The 18,384-nt window shown below is 50.6% G+C and overlaps 1 protein-coding gene across 1 annotated transcript in view; it reads right to left on the bottom strand.

Moving 5' to 3' along the window:
* Positions 1 to 8,115: 8,115 nt before the first annotated feature.
* HAP1 (huntingtin-associated protein 1) overlaps positions 8,116 to 18,384 on the bottom strand; it is a 118,769-nt gene continuing 108,500 nt past the window's right edge. Inside the window, exons 15-17 of the mRNA XM_015415371.1 lie at positions 17,191 to 17,409; positions 15,295 to 15,397; positions 8,116 to 9,110 (exon numbers count right to left, since the gene is read on the bottom strand). Of these exons, the coding sequence (XP_015270857.1) occupies positions 8,639 to 9,110; positions 15,295 to 15,397; positions 17,191 to 17,409 (794 nt within the window). The 3' untranslated portion in view covers positions 8,116 to 8,638. The remainder of the gene's footprint in view (positions 9,111 to 15,294; positions 15,398 to 17,190; positions 17,410 to 18,384) is intronic.

The following is an 18,384-nucleotide window of genomic DNA, read 5'->3' as shown; positions in this document are numbered from 1 at the left end:
TCTTCTTGCTATCTGATATTGATGCACATGTTACCAGCAGAATGGCCTTGTTTGCACTGGCGGCAAAAAAGATAAGATTGAGTCTAGGACTTACTGAAAGTTATTGAAGGGTTTACCCCACTTTGATGTATGTTTGTTGTATTTTGCTTTATTTTGTGTTGTTATGACCAATGGCTAAGACAATAAACTAAAACTGGACTGGAGTGTAGTGGTGTGAGCCAGTTTGATGTAGTGGTTAAATGCATGGACCCTAATCTTGGAGAACCGGGTTTGATTCCACACTCCTCCACTTCCACCTGCTGGATGACCTTGGGCAAGCCATAGTTCTGGCACAGCTGCTCTTGAAAAAGAGCAGTTTCTGTCAGAGCTCTCTCAGCCCCGCCTACCTCACAGGATGTCTGTTGTGGGGAGGGGAAGGGAAAGGAGTTTGTAAGCCACTCTGAGACTCCTTTGGGTAGTGAAGGGCGGGGTATAAATCCAATCTCTTCTTCTTCAGCTATATGGACTGTATCCTTAGTCCTATCTTCTCAACACCCTCAGTTACTTGTGAGATGTTACTGATGTCCTGAGGAAGCTACCGTCCATCTCCCAAACAATAGCAGCCATTATTACGGTTGAGCCTCTTATGTACCAACATCCTCTATGAAGATGGACTACAAACAATTAGGAGCTTTATCCCTGATAATACCTCAGTACACCTGTGTTATTTTCTCCTCGCCCACACCTCTCATAACCTAGAGGCTAAAAGGCCAGCCCTGCGTACTCATCACAGGTGAATTAAAGCAATGCTTTCTCAAGCTCCTTCTCATTTCCTCCAGTACGTGAGATTTAGCAGTGACATTTTCACCACGGGAAGGTGTAATTTTGAGAACTTCCAACAACTCTCATCCCACCCGCCCCCTCAGCACGTGGATCAATCCACACAAACAGGCCCATTTCCTAGGCACCGTCTTGTACAACTGTGTGATGGACAGATGAACACCATTTCCCACTGAGAACCGACTGGATGTTGTGCGTATTTGCATGCTTGCAGCTACCACCCAAACCCTTACCACAATCCACCCTCCACAGAGAAGCACAAAGGCAGCTTGTGGAGAGCAAATACAGTCCCTGCTGCAGAAGTGAGTAGGGTGGAAGTGGGCAGAGATATCATCTGCACACTGCCTGTCCCCACACCATGCGCTCCTGCCGCATACTCCCACTCCTCCCCCTTTCAGACAGTCATACCACCCCAGAAGTGCCAAAGCAGCTGCAGTTACACAGCCCCCCCTACACACCTGGCAGCACCCCCTTTCCACTTTCTCAACAGGGAAAGCAAAAAAAAAAAGCCAGTTAACGAGCTGGGGGGGGGGGATACTGAGCTTTTGCCATTTTGGAAGTGGAGCTGAACTGTACCCTCTTCCTAGGGTTGCCAGGTCCTTGGCTCTGGCTGGCGGAGGGTGGGAGGGACCTCTCTGGGAGCGGGGGGCCGGGCGACAAGTGGAAGTGACATCATTATACCAGGGATGCTGCACAGAGACACTCTGGTATTTTGGGCAAAACTCTATGGTAACCATAGACTTTTGCCAAAAATACCAGAGTGTCACCACGTGACATCCCTGGCATGATGACGGAACTTCTGCGTGACTTCATCATACTGGGGAAGTCACGTCGGAGCCTGGCTGTTGGGAGCAGGGTTTCCCCGTCGGCCAGCTAGCCAGCGGTGTTCAGGAGCCCACAAAATTGGGGGATCCCTCACTCTCACCCGGGGGGCTGGCAACCCTACCTCTTCCCCATATCGGTTTATGAGCAAAGTTCCCATACAGAAGCTTTAGCCACAGCTACCCTGCATTTCCCTTTTAAATCAGATCAAAGGAGGTTTTTCTTTGGACCAGTTTCAGTGCGAAACCCCATAAGTACAGCTTGGAAGAAATGTAATGTGGGGGTATGCTCAGGGTGGACTAGGAGTGGGGAAAACCAGACGTGGAAAGGGGTACCACCCATTACCCCTGCCCTGCTTTTTCCAAATAAGAGAGGGAGGAAGGAAGAAACCGGCTGGCCGGCTAACCTGCCCCACATCTCACACTGCTCTGGGCTGGTTCACCTAGGCCAGGCGCTGCCTTCCCTGGGCTGCACATGGTTCGCCTAGTCTAGACATAATCTCACTGGAGGATCACATGCACACCTAAAGCTGCTTTATCCTGAAGCAGACCCTTGGTCCATCAAGGTCAGTATTGTCTACTCAGACTGGCAGCAGCTCTCCGGGGTCTCAGGTGGAGGTCTTTCCCATCACCCACTTTCTGGCCCTTTTAACTTTAGATGCTGGGGATTGAAACTGGGACCTTCTGCATGCCACACAGAGGCTCGACCACTGAGCCACGGCACCTCTCCATGGCTCTCCAGGGTCTCAGGCAGAGGTCTTTCCCATCACCTCCTACCTGGTCCTTTTAACTGGAGATGCCGAGGATTGAACCTGGGACCTTCTGCATGCCAAGCGGAGGCTCCAACATTGAGCCTTGTCTCCTCCACTGCAGACTTTTGACAAAGAGGATTTTTGTCCATGAAAATTCATACTGGAATAAAATCTGGGTAATCGTTAACTTGCCACTTGATGCCTGTTTATGACCCTGGGAGCAATTTTACATTTATTTTGCACTCCCAAAAATCCAGAACCGAGGGCAGGCGGGCAGGGGGGGGGAATCCCAGGTACACTTTCTCAGGGCTGGAGACCCGGGAAGGCCGGTCTGGGTGTGAGTTCATTGGGGCAATACAGCTGATGTACCACATTTCAGAATTTAAACCAAACTTTTTCTTTCACTGCTCATGAGAGTATGGAATGGGACTGGGGACCATGTTACAATTTTGCACCAGGGCCAGAGTAATGATCCACACTACCAAGAGCAAGCCAGTTCCAAAGGTGCCCCTTTGCAGAACCAAGGGAGGACAGAGCATGGAAACCCATCGGTTTTCTTTACAGCTATAAACACTGAACCCAGGCAGAGCAGAGCAGACACTTACCTAAGCAATGATAGGCTTTAAAGCAGCACTTTGGAGCTCTGCAGTCAACAGCCCAAGACCTGGAGCCTGCAGATCCACTTTGTGCAGAGCGGAGCTTTCCCACTAGACAAGCATCAAGGGAAAGCTCTTTGTGTGGAGTGAAGCACCACCTTTAACAGAGTAGATATATGAGGCCCTTATGGTAGATTGTTTAGGGAATATAGGATGCTTAAAAAATTTTATTAAATGGAAGATTATTTTAAAATTTGTAAGCAAGGCTGATATTAAGAATTCAGTTTGATCTAAGAGATAGGCTAGAGAATTTTTTTTTGCGACATTAAAACAATTAGAACAAATAGAAAGAAAAGAATCTATGAATTTGGGGAATGGTATAAAGTTAGTTAATATCTATCTTATAGAAGATTGTTGTAGAATGCTTAGACAATGTTTAAACAGAAGAAACATGTTTTGTTAATCTATAGAGTTGCAAAATGTGCTTATGAAACTGTAAGATATACTTAAATCTAGATTCATAGAAAATGGTAATGAAATGTTTTTGACAGCGCTTAAATACTAAAAAATAGATAGCGTTTAACATATGCTTGCAAAGTTATTCATTGGCTATATGGTATGAGGTCGTTTAAGAGATATAATGTTGTTATTATTACTTTCATGTATGTTTTTTAAGAAAAATAATAAAAATTATTATTGAAAACACCCCAACAGAGTAGATCTACGTGGCCCGACCCATCGTAGTGCCCTGCACTCAGCAACGGTGTGTAACCAGCCCTGAGTGACTTGGGAACCAGGATAGTAAAAAAGGCTGGATCACCCAGAAATGTCTTGCCCTTGTAGGCAGAGACCCTCCAGGGTCTTATTTCAGCTACAGCTTCACAGGGCTGAGTTATATACATTTTCTTTAATGTCAATGCTCAGCTCCGGAAAGTGAGAGATGGGATTCCACCAGGGTGTTTCTGGGAATGCACAGACTTTGCATTCCCTCTACCAATGTAACAAAGTTTGAGTCCAGAGGCACCTGTAAGACCACCAAAGTTTAATTCTGGGTGTAAGTTTTCGTACGCATGCATGCACACGAATGCTTATACCCAGATAGTTCCAGGTGGTCAGCCATGTTGGTCTGAAGCAGTAGAACAAATTTGGAGTCCAGCGGCACCTTTAAGACCAATAAAAGTTTATTCAAGGTATGAGCTTTCGTGTGCCAAGGCACACTTTTTAAAATTTACGAAAGCTCATACCTTGAATAAAATTTTGCTTATACCCAGAATTAAACTTGTTGGTCTTAAAGGTGCGACTGGACTCAAACTTTGTTCTATTGCTGCAGACCAACACGACTGCCCAACTCTATCAATCAGTGTACTTTTTCAGGAGCAACAAGGTCAATACCGTGATTTATGGTAGCCATCTAGTGGAGAGGTTATGCAATTGCACCTTATAATTTTCGGGGCTCCCAACAGGACACTTGGAAGCCATATAAAGTTCTCTGTTGCCATCTGCTGGATAAACTCAGCAGATGCATATTGTCTCCTTGGGCAGCCAAGTAGCACGTTCTTTGTTGCCATCTGGTGGTTAAATTAAATAAATGCAACTCCCCAGTGGCATTCCCTCTCTTTTGGATGCACACTTAAAAAAACACACACAGAGAAAGGGCCTCACATATTCCTTATGTGATCAAAGGAACTCTGGGACTGGTAGTTCTTCATATGATAGACTCAGGAAGCAAAGCCAGTTTGGTGTAGTGTTTAGGAGTGGAGACTCTAAACTGGGAGAACCGGATTTGATTCCCCACTCCTCCACATGCAACTGCTGGTGTGACCTTGTGTCAGTTACAAGTTCTTTCAGAGCTGTTCTCTCACCAGCAGTCCTTGAAAGAGCTCTCTCAGCACCACCTACCTCACAGGGTGTCTGTTGTGGGGAGGGGAAGGGAAAGGAGATTGTAAACAGCTCTGAGACTCCTTGGGTAGTGACAGGTGGGATATAAATCCAATCTCCTCCTCTTCTTCAGGCAGTTCAGAATACTGTGAGACTGATGCTCTAACACTGCTTTCCCATTGGCTCCAGCAAATCTCACAAGAGATTCGGACAATAGCTACGTACATCCAAGCAAGAAAGCTCCCATATCCTCAGGAATAATCCAGTGTATCCTCAACGTTTTCCCCCTCATGGTAGTGGAGACTGCAGCCTGGGACAACTCTAGCCACCACCACCTCCATCTGGGACCTGGAGATCTCCTGGAATTACTACTGGTCTCTAGACCACAGAGATCAGCTCCCCTGGAGAAAATGGCTGCTTTGGAGGGGGGACTCTGTGGCATTATGCCCCCATGGAGTGCTTTCTCCCCTCCCCGAGCTCTGCTCCACCTTAAATCTCCAGGAACTCCCAATTTAGAGTTGCCAACTGTAGCCATACCACTGGACCTTCAGGCCCTGCCCATGAAGTAGTAGGGAATGTGGAGTCATGCCCGGTTCTGGGTAGATGCCGGGGGCTACTCCCTTCCTCTCCAAGCCCCCCACCCCTTCCCATCAAATTGCAGCAGTCTTATGATGACTCCCACGGGGTTTTCAAAGCAAGAGGCGTTCTGAGGTGGTCTGCCATTGCCTGCTTCTGCGTAGCGACTCCGGACTTCCTTGGTCGTCTCCCATCCAAACATTGACCGGGGCTGACCCTGCTTAGCTCCTGAGGTCTGACAAGGTTAGGCAGAGCCGATTTCCCTCTCAGAGCAGAAGCAGCTCCCTACGCAAAGCTTTCCCCCCAAGGCTGGCAGACCAAATGGCTGGTCTTGTCAAGAACAGTCAGCCCCCTCTACTCAAAGTGGAAGCACCTTTCTCACAGATTCAGTCTGAACCTGAAAAGCGGCTCTGGAGGAAGGGGGATGGACAAACAGCACTTCCCTCTTTTCGGGGGCATACGACTCTCTCAGCAGGGCATGACAATCTACAGACAAGAGCTTACCTGCAGTTCCTGGCCCAAGAGATATCCAACTGTCCTCGACCAGGGCCTTTGGTGCCCTGGCCCCCAACCTGGTAGAACTCTTTGCCAGGGAACATCTGTGCCCTGTGGGACTTCATACAGTTGAACGATGGAGATGTTCCGCCAAGCGTTTGGTTGAGGACAGCGACGACCCCTATCAGGCTGGCACTCCGACTCCCCACCACCCCGGCGGTGGCACAACCAGAAGTTCTGAACGCCATCGAATTAAGTTGACTACTGTAATTTTAATGTTTTAAACTTATATTAGTATCGGCACGGTGGTTTTATCTGTTGTTGCACAGTGCCCTGAGCCGTTTACAGGGAAGGGGCAGTATAAAAATCGAATCTAATAAACAAACATCTTAGAAGTAGCCGTCCTAGCTGAGTGTAAGAGGAATAGCTCTTCCATAATTTGCAACTTAATATTTGGACTAAAAAGAAAACCGGGGACAGCTTTTCAAGGCCAATTTTTTAAAAACCCTTTCGCTGTAGTTAGCAGTTGATTCGCAGTCCCGCTTTCGTACCTGCCAGCCTGTGCTTTTGTACTTCTTTGTTTCAAACAACCGTTATGAATGAAGATTTGGGGGGGGGGGTTTCCTGGAGGAAACAGTCTGCTTATGAGCCCTGCTAGTGCGTAAGGGGAAGGGCTCAGCAGGCCTCAGATTCATGTTGTCGTATTCTTTTTCCTTTGTATACGGTTGCCATACAGACTTCCTGGAAATCTTGCTATGGTTTCAGTCAAGCTATAAGCTCTCCCTGCCCCCGTGCTATTTACCCCCGCGACCTGTCGTGGTACAGCCCACCAAAGTGGTACAGTCTTACCCAGGGGTCATTTAGTAGAAAAAGAGGTGCAGGAGCTCATTAGCATAACTCATTGTTGCATGTGCCCGCCCCCCGGGCTCTTTACTGCCGGACCTCCACTCCTGTGCACTCCTGCAGGAAATGACCCCTGGTTTACCAAGCAACTCCATCAGCTGTGAGAACTGGCCCAGTTTGGCACAAGAAAGCATGAGGCGCAAGGAGGTTAAACAGCAAAGCAATGGCACGAAGAGGCGAAATAAGAGTGCAGGAGACAGAGGTTAGGGCCACAGCAAGGACAGTGTTTATTTCACCGAGAGAAACACAGAGAAAGGACAGGAAATGCGGACACATCGGCACAGGTGAGCTGACTCAAGCAGTGGTGGTGGGGGGATTGGCTTTGGGAGAGGCGTGCAAAGAGCTATTGTGCAAAATAAGCACAGGGGTGTGAAAGGTGTGGAGTTTTCAGCTGGCCCTTCCCAGGAAGGTTGTGTGCATTAAATGAACATTGGTAAATAGGAAGATACAGATTCTTTTCTTTAAAAAAAGACTGCGGTCACACAAATCAATATTTTTGCCCAAGAGCACCAAAGACAATGGGAGAAGAGGGACTTGATCCCGGCATCAGCGGAAATACAAGCACACAGAGAGAGCTTCAACGGGCCACAGAGGCCAGCCAACGTTAAAGATTCCTCAGTGGACTGGGAGGACGGAAGACAAAAAAGGAGGAGGAGGAGGTCCCAAGGCGCAACCAGTTCTGGATAACTCCCACTGCAATCCGAAGCCGAGTTACTGTAATGGACTGAGAAGGATTTAAACTCCGCTTAGGACGACATTGCAAGTTTTTGAAAAGAAAAGCGACACTGAAGGGGCCTGAAGAACTGGGGGGGGGTAGGGACAGGAGTGATTGCAGCCTGGTCGGTGTCCTTCCCGCTCTTCTGTCAAGAGAACTGGGACTGAATCTTTCAAAACAAAAATGGGGGAAGAGGAGCAAACGCCTCGGTGCACCTGAACAAGACACAGCTATACGGTGACAACAGCAGGCACGGAAATCTGAGAACGTCAAAGCCGGTGGCAGAAGGACAAAGGGGCACATCCGCCCTCCCTCCCACCCACCCACAGCCCCACTTCGTTCTAATTGCCTTGCCGTGTCGGGGGTCCCAAGGTCCTCAGAGAAACAGTGCGCATTCCCCGGGGGAATTAACAAATGCTGGCAAATTCATTGGCCGAGGGGGAGAATATGAGCTTGTGGGGCCATAAGAAAATCCAGTGCTCCTTGCTCCTTCATCGACCCCCGCACGCCCCCTCCCAGAAAGGAGCCCAGAGCCCCCGGACTCTATCAGCTGCCCCAGATGGCCTCCACGGCTGCTCCTTCCTCTTCCTTGGCAGCCTCACAGCACCTGCCCCTAATGGATCTGCGCCCCGTGTGGATATGGGGGGGGGGGGGGTCACACAAAGACAGACACTGGGGGAGACCTCTAAATGCTACGCAGTCGTTTTAAAAGCAGTTTTCAACGGCTCTCCCCTCCCAAGCTTCTCCCTGCAAAGCTGGAAACTGTTGTTCTGCAAGGGTGGTCTGTGTCCTCTTGACCTGCAGAGCGGCTCTCTCTAGGTGAGGGTGGGAGTTGTGCAGTTGATTGGTACGTTGGACATGCGGGACATCCAAGTGAAGAAAGAGCCCCCCAACCTTCCTGATCCACAGGAAGGTGGAGCACTGATAGGGGGTATTGAACTCACCCCTCCCAATGAGCCCTCCAAGGTCTCCCCCCAAAAAAACACCCACCCAAGACTCCAACCACGAACTATCCAATGGCTCACAAGTCAGTTCGAAGGGATCCCCTTCCCGTTGGCCTTTGGCCCCACCTAGTAGAAGCCATCACCACTGCAGAGTCACGGCGGGCATCTCTCCCTCTGGCAGAGCCCCCTGCAGGCGTGAGGTTGTATATGAGGCTTCTCCTCTAGCCACCACCTTGTCCAGCCCCAGCCGCTGTAGCTTCTCCACCAGGTTCATGCTGAAGATACTGTTCTGGCTCTTCCCGGCTTCCCTCCGCCGCCGCAGCAAACTGGATCCCAGGGCCCTCTTGGCCAGACCATCCCAGCGGCAGTGCCGCAGTGAGGCCAAGGAAGGAGACAGCCAGCACAGGGAGCTTGAGGCTTCTGCAAAGTTGGGAGAGGCCGCCGCCACGGCTCTGCTCTGGGCTGAAATGCCTCGCTCTGCCAGCAGAGTTGCCAGTCCAACAGGAGAGTCCCATGGCAGTTCGTGGCTGGGCTGTTTCTGTGGGGGGAGCTGGGGAGGGACGCTCAGCCCCGCACTGGGCCCACAAGAGGACACAACTGTATTATAAAGACTGAGAAAGGCAGGGGGGGACGACAAAAAACACAAATTCAGAACAGAGGATTGAGGACACGAATAGTTGCATTCCCATAGGTGCTGAATTGTGCACGATTGCACAGGCTAGTGAGACTCCCTCTGTGGCTCGCGGGGAGATGTTTTTGCAGTTCCCATCACATGAAAAAGCCATGTGTGCTGTTCAGTGTTCCTTCTAAGCTGAGTTAGTGTGAGCTAGCTCACAGGTTTTTAGCCTCCGGCGCACACATTTTGGTCTTCGCTCAGGAAGGAGGGCTCCAGAGCAAACTAATCTATGCAGCAGCCAAATGGCTCCCTCACAACTGTAATGCCAGTCATTCACAGTAGGATTTTTACTCACAAGACTCTAAAGCTTAGAGGGAGCATTTGCTCCCATCCTTGGCATGCGTCTAGCCCATCAGGGAGCCTCAAGGCTTACCCATTCCTTCAACAGTGGCTGTTTTCAGCTGGGAACCCCCTTCCGACCACCAGCCCCATCAGGCAAGGGCCTTGCCCATGGTCCCAAACCGTGAGAGGTGCCACATTGGGGAACAATGCTCAGAGGAAGCCATGGATGCCTCCCGAGCCACCGAGTGCCACTGGCACAGGCGCTGAACTGCTCACAACAGAACGGTCCGGGACAAGGTGTGCAAGACTCCCTCTCAGTGTCTCTTGGGCTGATGTTTCACAGATGCAGAGTTAAGGTGGTGCAACCGTCCCTCCAAAGCTGCGGGCTCGGAAGACAGAGATTGCAAGGTGTCGCAAAAACCCATTCAGGGAACTGTGAGAATCAGCTGCTTTGAACAACAGATTTGCCCACAATACAATGAGCCTAGGAAGGGGGGGAAAGGCTACATTGACGGAACTTAATTTTCCATTCACAGGATGAAAAGAAGCAGAGCTCAAAGAAGGTGAACATCCCCCAGCCCGTGGGGGAGCCATTCTGCCCCCCCGCCCCACCTGAGCCCAAGAATTGCTGATGCACAAATAACTCCTCTGAGACTCCTGACTGCTTGGATCGAGAGAACTGAAGGTGAGACATCTCGGATCACTGTCAATGCCCCAGAGAGCACTACGGTCCGGGTCTCAAAATCAGTTGACCCTCCCTGGACTGAGGGAGGCCAGGCTAGCTACTACCAGGGCCGGGGCCTTTTCAGTGGCGGCCCCTACCTGGTGGAACGAGCTTCCGGAGGAGATCAGGGCCCTGTGGGATCTCTCACAGTTCCGCAGGGTCTGCAAGACGGAGCTCTTCCGCAAGGCATTTAATTAGGGGCTGCTGCTGCCGTAGAGTTTTAACATCGAGCCAATGCTACAAGAAATTATGAGCAGAAAAACATCTGAGAACATCTGGGAAGCAGAAATTCATTTTGAAAATGAGGCATCTAAGTTCATCTTTTGACTGCCGCCAGCACTTTGTGTTTGTATTTGGTTTATCTGTTGTGTTTTAAATAACTGTATGATTTTAACTGTATTTATGCTTGTATGGAAGCCGCCCTGAGCCTGCTTTGCAGGGAGGGTGGCGTATAAATCTGACAAATAAATAAATAAATGCAGGGGAAGAAAGCCTACCAGATAAGGTGGGACCCGGAGTTCTCCTAAAACCATAACTGATCTCCAGGCTGCAGAGAGCAGTTCCCTTGAAGGAAATGGCAGCTTCGAGGGGGCAGATCCTGGGGGGTCCCCATCACTTCCCCGAGAAGCTCCTTCCCCCATCCTGAAGCTCTGCCCTTCTCAGGCCTGGCCCCGCCCATCCCTCCAGGAATCTACCAAGGCAGAGTTGGCAACTCCAGGAGTTAGCTACCTTAAGCAGCAGATTTAGGCTGCCATGACAGGCGAGACAGGGAGGAAGACGGCCAAGATGGGACCTTGCGAGCAGTCAGCCCACCTGGAACGTTTGACTAGTTGCAGAAGAACTTCCCGGCACAGAGACAGACTGAGAATAAGGCATAGTCCGAGACTCTCGTATTAAACTAGGATGTTATCCGCAGTGTCAAGTTTCCCTGCACCTGCACTTGTATCCCACCGCTGCTTTCCCTCGTTCCTACAGATGTCTTTGCAGTCCCGGGCACAAAAACGCAGTTTGTTCCCTTTTGCTCTGCAGCATCAGACTTCCCTGTTTCCAGGAATCTCCGTGCTGTACCGCAAGAGGGGGCAAACTGTGCTCTTGGCCCCCGGGAGGGAGGAATCTGCAGAAACAAGGGAAAGCCGTGGATGAATAGAAGAGTGGGCAGAAGGGAACACGACACTGTGGAAAACGTCCAGGAGTCACTGGCTAGTTACATTTCTCAGTGCACACAGCGGCATTACTTGATCCTCCTGATTGCTCTACGGGGTAAAGCCATGGAGTAGATCGGAGGTCCCCAACCTTTTAGAGCCCAATGGGCACTTCTGGAATTCTGGCACGGGGCAGTGGGCACAATCACAAAACGGCTGCTGCAGGAGGTGGAGGCAACCCCAGAATGCCAGGAGGCAAGTTTATATATGAGCTCTCATAGTGCCTCCTCAACAAGTCCAGGCAGGAGTTCTGTTCCACAGGAGGCCTTTTAATCTGCCCAGCTCATCAGAGAATCCCTGCTGGAGAAAAGCTCCCCCTAACTCCACCCCACTTTCTAAAAGCCCCTGGTGGGCACCAGTGCTCCCTCGAAGCTGTGGAGTCTTGTGAGCAACAATTCTATTTTGTGAGCTACTGGCATTAAAGTTGTGAGCCAGCGATTTGGCTCCTGCATAAATTAGCTTGCTTTGGAGTCATCCTTCCTAAGCTAAGACAAAAATGTGTGAGCCAGAGGCTAAAAAAACCCTGTGAACTGGCTTACACTAACTCAGCTTAGAGGGAACACTGGGTGGACACTAGGAAAAATATCAGTGGGCGCCACATTGGGGACCCCAGAGTAGATCCTTGTCACTGGCAGATCTGTGACCTGCAATTTCACTTATTCACAGTCTGACCAGTAGAAAAGAGCAAGCGTCCAGGAGCACCGTAAAAGACAAACAACATGTGTGGCAGGGGATGAGGTTTTGTGAGTCACTGCTCATTTCTTCAGATTCGGGCCAGTGACTCACAAAAGCTCCTGCCCTGCCACAAATTTTGTTAGTCTTTTAAGGTGCTGCTAGACTCTTGCTCTTTTCCACTGCTACAGACAGACTAACATGGCCACCCATCTTGAACAGTCTGATCGGGTGTCATGGCCCAGCCTGTTTTCATGCCCACTGCACCATCACCACGATCACAATGTTCAGTTTTGTAGTAAATTCAGTTGTTTTGCCACTGGGAGACAACACAGGCTGCAAATGGCCCGTGTCTTCCGCCTCGCCTGGTATATCAGCAAGTAAGAGGGGCGAAATGTTCTGCTTAATGCCAAAAGTGTCAATGAGGACCCCCCCCCACGGAAGTGGATTGGGAGCTGCTCCCCCACCACCACCTGCTGCAACCTCGGTGAACGGTGCCCCACCATTAATTAGCGGGACACAAGAGGGACACGTCAGCTGACTACTTGGCACAAGACAAAATACTATTAGGAGAATCGGCCGTGTCTTCAGCCATAAGGGAAACAGGTACCCATTCCCATTTTCTCAGCATTTGAATTTATGCTCAGGGTCCAACCAGGCAGGCACTGGGCAGTTCATGCCCGGAGACCCCTCTAATCTTTATTTTTTATTATTACAGGAAGCTCCGGACATGGAACTCCTAGCACCTGTTTGGTTTGGAAGGGACTGCAGCACCACTGCACAACGCTGTATGAAAACATCCCGGAACCTCCCCTCCGGCCACCCCCACCCCGCCCTCCCCTTCTCTAGCCAAACACCCTTATTACAACAGTCGTGAGTTCATAGTTGTGTCCCCCCCCCAAAAAAAATGAGCTCAAAGGAGTGGAGAGAGGAGACACCGAATCCTCGAGGGGCAGAAAGCCCCAGAACACTTTTATTAGCCGAGTGCCACCGTGTTAGCACCTGTTAGCTGTGGAAAAAGCAAATGGGTTAGCGGTAAGGTCTGCTTTCGGGAAAGGTTAATGGGTTAAATCCGGGGGGCCTCAGAGGCTGTGCGTAGCTGCCCCACCCCCCTCCAGGCCCCCTACGCTGGGGAGGCTTGCAAATCGATACTTTTTTTTTCCAGCTAGAGATTAACCTACTCTTGGGAAACAGCCAGGGCGATCCTCTCAATTGTAAAAACCCATCTTCTGGTCCAGTGGGTTTCATACTGAAGTAACTGTAGGCTGTTACTTTACAGGGTTCATCTGCTGGTATTAAGTGAGCTGCACCGACGGACCTCGTATGGGGCAGGGTAAAAGTCAGTCTCAAAATTGGATACCTGATAAATCCCCCCCAAAAAAAAACTTCTGGAAAGGATTTAAAATTTACAAGTTAGTTCCAGTTCACACGCATGCGGGCCTGATTCAGATCGGGACCAATGAGGCTTAGACCTCCTCTCCTGTGCCTTTTCCCCAATCTGAATTGGCCCCAAGGAAGAGGAGATTGGATTTATACCCCACCCTTCACTACCTGAAGGAGTCTCAGAGTGGTTTAGAATCTCCTTTCCCTTCCCCTCCCCACAACAGACACCCTGTGAGGTAGGTGGGGCTGAGAGAGCTCTTTTGAGAACTGCCCTTGAGAGATCAGCTCTGACAGAACATGTGACTGACCCAAGGTCACACCAGCAGCTGCATGTGGAGGAGTGGGGAATCACACCCGGTTCCCCCACATTAGAGTCCGCGCTCCTAACCACCACACCGAATTGGCTCTCCTTCAGTACAACCTCAGTGAGGCATACAGGGGGTTCTCTAGGGCCATCTCAGAATGAGAACACAACGCTAAGGGGACAGAAGCTTAAGATCCTTTACCCTGATCCAAATCGAACCACATATGCCCTGGAATTAAATTCTGAACACAGAACTCCCAGGCTGTGTCTGTTGACGTGATATGTGGGGAACACGAGGACAGTACAATGTGTGAATTAGCTCCACTGTGAGTGGGGTAAGGAAAGGTCTCTCATATTCTCATGTGAAGAGTTCTTTATAGAGGAGAGCTCCACCTGCTAGCCAGTACGTTTGCATTTCACTGTGGAAAAGAAACAGGAAATGCATGCACCAAATTCATGGGGGGGGGGGGAGCAGCTCATTCAGCCTCTGATTCTTGGCCCCCCGGCAGGCTATTTCTCAATTGCCCCCCATCCCCAAGAAGAGTATGCTGGCTGGCGGACAAAGAGGAGGAGGAAGAGGAGGAGAAGACAGGTCCACTTAAAGGCTCATGGGAATTCATTTAGCAGGCCAATCGTTGAAGGCGGAGCCACGTCACTTGGGAGGAACCAGTTCTCAGTGGGCGGAGCCTTCTCTGCCCTCCCCACGATTCCCATGGGCTAGTTATTTAAATTGAACCAGTCGTGGCCACAGCTGCTGTTCAAATGCCAGAGCTTAGATGCTGAACATGTGAAGCAAGAAGAGTGTCTCTAAGCATGTGCCGAGCAATGTTCCCTCTAAGCTGAGTCAGTGTGAGCTAGCTCACAGTTTTTTTAGCCCCCGGCTCACACATTTTTGTCTTAGCTCAGGAAGGAAGGCTCCAGAGCAAACTAATTTATGCAATAGCCAAATGCTCGCTCACAACTTGAATGCCAGTAGCTCACAAAGTAGAATTTTTGCTCACAAGACTTAGAGGGAGCACTGGTGCAGAGTCCTTTCCTTTAAGATTAAACAGCCTTCACGGCTGTGGATTAGAGGCCAGATTGATATGACGGCGTAAGCTTTCCAAGAGTGGAACAAGGCCCAGGGCTGCTTATCCTGGAAATTACTGACTTCGACCTTCTGCAGTTCCCATTTCCTCCCTTCCCACCATCACGTGGGTGCCTCACAGCCCCCTTTCCACAAGCCAGCATTGCTCTGGGTAGAGTGAACTGGAGGAGGAAGTGATGCTTTCCTGGCCCGCTCTTCCCGCATGGGACACAGAGAAGCGAGGGAGGGGTGTTTCTTACTTCTGAGCCCCCATCAGTACGCCAAGAGCGGCGGTACACGCCCATACCTGGAGCCGCAGTGCCTAGAAGTCTGGATCCAAAATTGGGGGGAGGGAGATGCAAGGAGACAGGTTAAAAACAACAGAACTCTCTCTCACGCGCACAGACAGGGAAATCCTCCCGCGGGGCTGATGGGGAGGGTGAAGCGAGGGTGGGAAGCGAGCGGAAGAGACCACAGCGGGCTTACCTGGGCGTCACCATGGTGACCTCCTTGCTAGGGTGCAAGATGCAACAGGTGGTGATGGTGAAAGTAGGCGGGGTCTGGGGCAGATTGTTAACGGAGTGGAAGACTGAAACGGACACGAAAACGGAGGGTTAATGAGTGGGGGGCGGGGAGAGGGATGGGTGGACAGACAGACGGACGCCTACGGAGGAGTGCAGGGTGGGAATGGAAGCCTCTTTCCCCCATCCTCAACAGCCTCGATTCTCCTCAAAGTGATGCTCGGGAAGAACTTGAACTTCCAGAATGCTACCGCTGGGAGCGGAGCCCCATCGTCTGGCAGGCCCATTTCAGATAGACTCCAGTGGCCCAGCTGGTTAAGCACACAGGATTCAGAAAGAGCCGTTCTGTGAGGGGTTAATAGGTCAACCAAAACATACACTCCCTCTAACATTAAAAAGGAGGCTTTTAAAATGGCAAGGGCTTGAAAAACCAACATTTGTGAAAAGCAAATCTTTCCAAAAGCCGTAGAAAAGAGCAAAAGTCTAATAGCACCTTAAAAGACAAAACGTGAGGCAGGTAGGAGCTTCCGTGAGACACGGCTCTCTTCTTCAGGTACCAATTCAGAGACTTCTTCGGATTATCTGAAGAAGTGGGCAGCGACTCACAAAAGCACCTCCCCTGCCACAAATGTTGTTCATCTTTAAGGTGCTCCTGGACTCTTGCTCTTTTCTACTGCTACGGACAGACTAACCCATCTTGATCTGTTTTCAAAAGCCATTAGCCATGACAGCTATGCACAAAAATTTGTTGTGTTCATAGCAATTATGGTAGGGGGTGTGTATCAACGTTGATGGTGTTTTGACAACTTAACCTTGGCTGTATTCATGAATAGAACACCTTCGGGACCTTGACAAACTCGGTCTGTCCCCCCCCCCCACGCTGAAACCGGAGAGGTCAGCCTGGGGACCCCAGCTCAAGAAAGGCAGGGGTGAACTGGAGAAATCCAACCCAACTCCAGACAGCTTTGGTTGCCTCAGGAATGACACAACAATTCACAGACTTCCGATGATCAGGGAACTATACGCTTCACAAACTGAAGGAAATATGGCTACGATTGCTTCCCTGCTAACAGACAACAGCACACAGGCTGCTGCCTTAATTACTCATAAACTACGCCGTTCTTTCAGGACTCCTATAAGTCTTTTTTTTGTGGTATTTTTGTATTTGTGTGCGTGTGCATGCGTGCGCACACCTGGAAGTCATGGCGACCTCTGGTGACTGACCCCTCCTGGGGGCCTGGAGGATATTCAGAGAGGTGGCTGAGTAAAGCCTGCCCCCACCTCCCGCCGCTGGCATTCCAAGGAGGTCTCCCATCCAAGTACTAGCCAGAGTTGACCCTGCTTAGCTTCTGAGATCTGACGAGATCGGGCTTGCCTGGGCTATCTTAAAGATTCTTAATGAGAGATTCCAGGCCCCTTCAGCTACAGTTCCCAGAATTCATTGGAAAGGAGCAGACTATTAAAGGCCAGGTTATCCTCCTCATGCTGACCAGATAATTGCACTGATTCCAAAGTTTTGTTCCACGCTACCCAACCCTAGGCTATGGGAGATGGGATTGGTGAGCAGAGACTGGGGTCCACACCAGACCAATCTCATGATCTGGCTGCCAAGGGCAAGGAAAGAGGCACGGGCACGCACATCTGCCAACTCACTGAAGGGGTTTGACAAGGAGAAACGGACCACACACAAAACATCCACATGAAGCCGGTTCACAAAATGGCTGCCCCAAGACTTTGGGCCAAGGCGACTCAAGGAGGTGGACTTGCGAGTTCCCCCAAACCAGGGGATGAATTTCTCGGCAGTGCCTAGGACTTCCCATACCGATCAGTCGTTTGGGAAAATGAGGCGGTCCCCGCTTACCACTGGGTCTTTCCTTGGCTTTGGCCGGAGTCGAGGTAGCGAGGGCAGGGAAGGCGCTCACGTCCACGTCGTCTTCCTCCAAGTCGTTCAGGTTGTAGACCTCCTCCAGGTCGACGTCAAGCTGCCGGAAGTCTTTGGTGAGCACACCGGGCCGAGGGTCCAGGACTCCGGCCAAATTGGGCCGAGCCAGTTGCTGCCAGTGGTGGAGGGTCATAGAGCCTAGGAGCGGAGGAAGGGGGGGGTAAATTCATTTTTTAACCCCCAACTTTCTCCCCAATGGAGATCCCTCATCCCCCTCCCCCTCCCTCTCCATTTTACCACAGCCACATCTTGTGAGGTAGGTCAGGAGGAAAGAAGGACCGGCCGAAGATCATGCCGTGAAGTTCAGGGCTAAGGGAGGGCTTGAACCTGAGTCTCCTAAATCCTAGGCCTATTACGCACAGGTGTTTCCACCACAGGGGTCTGTCGGGATTTATTTTTCATTCTGCACTGATTTTCCTCCCTTCGGAGCTCTGTTTGCTTTCTGGTCGCTGCTTCCCTGGGTTTTCCAAGAGTGTTTTTGTGCCGTTTTCCCCCTGTTTCGCTTCTAAGCCGAAGGTAATTCAAAAGTGTACAGATTCCCTTGGAGTCCCCACCACTGCCCTTTTGCCACCCCTTGAAGGTCACTCCCCCAACTACAGCAAGATCATTCTGCCCACTCTGTACCTCCCCCCATCCTCCCCCCCATCAGTGTGCAAGCCCCACTGATTACTTTTCCCCTCATCCAGTTTGGTGTAGTGGTTAAGTGTGCAGACTAATCTGGGAGAACCGGGTTTGATTCCCCACTCCTCCACTTGCACCTGCCGAATGACCTTGGGCAAGCCATAGTTCTGTCAGAGCTGTTCTTGAAAAAGAGCAGTTTCTGTCAGAGCTCTCTCAGCCCCACCTACCTCACAGGGGGTGCGTTCAGATGGGGGATTTACAACGGTTAGGGTGCCGGTTCCAACCGGTGTACTTACGGGCGTTCACACGGCGAACATCTGCCTCCCGTCCCTAACCGTTGTAAATCCCTTTAAACCGTTGCACTCTGCCACTAGGTCCGAAGTGGTGGTAAACAGAGTGCAACGGTTGTAATCGGTGCACCCCGGCGTCTGATCGCTCTCCTCCGTTACAGAGACACTTCCGTCGGAAGCCTGAGGCTTCCGGCTTTCCCCC

Source organism: Gekko japonicus, unplaced genomic scaffold, assembly GCF_001447785.1.
Source record: "Gekko japonicus isolate JY-2015 unplaced genomic scaffold, Gekko_japonicus_V1.1 scaffold921, whole genome shotgun sequence".
NCBI lineage: Eukaryota > Metazoa > Chordata > Lepidosauria > Squamata > Gekkonidae > Gekko > Gekko japonicus.
The sequence above is the reverse complement of the archived record's forward strand: the minus strand, read 5'-3'. Positions and strand labels throughout refer to the sequence as shown.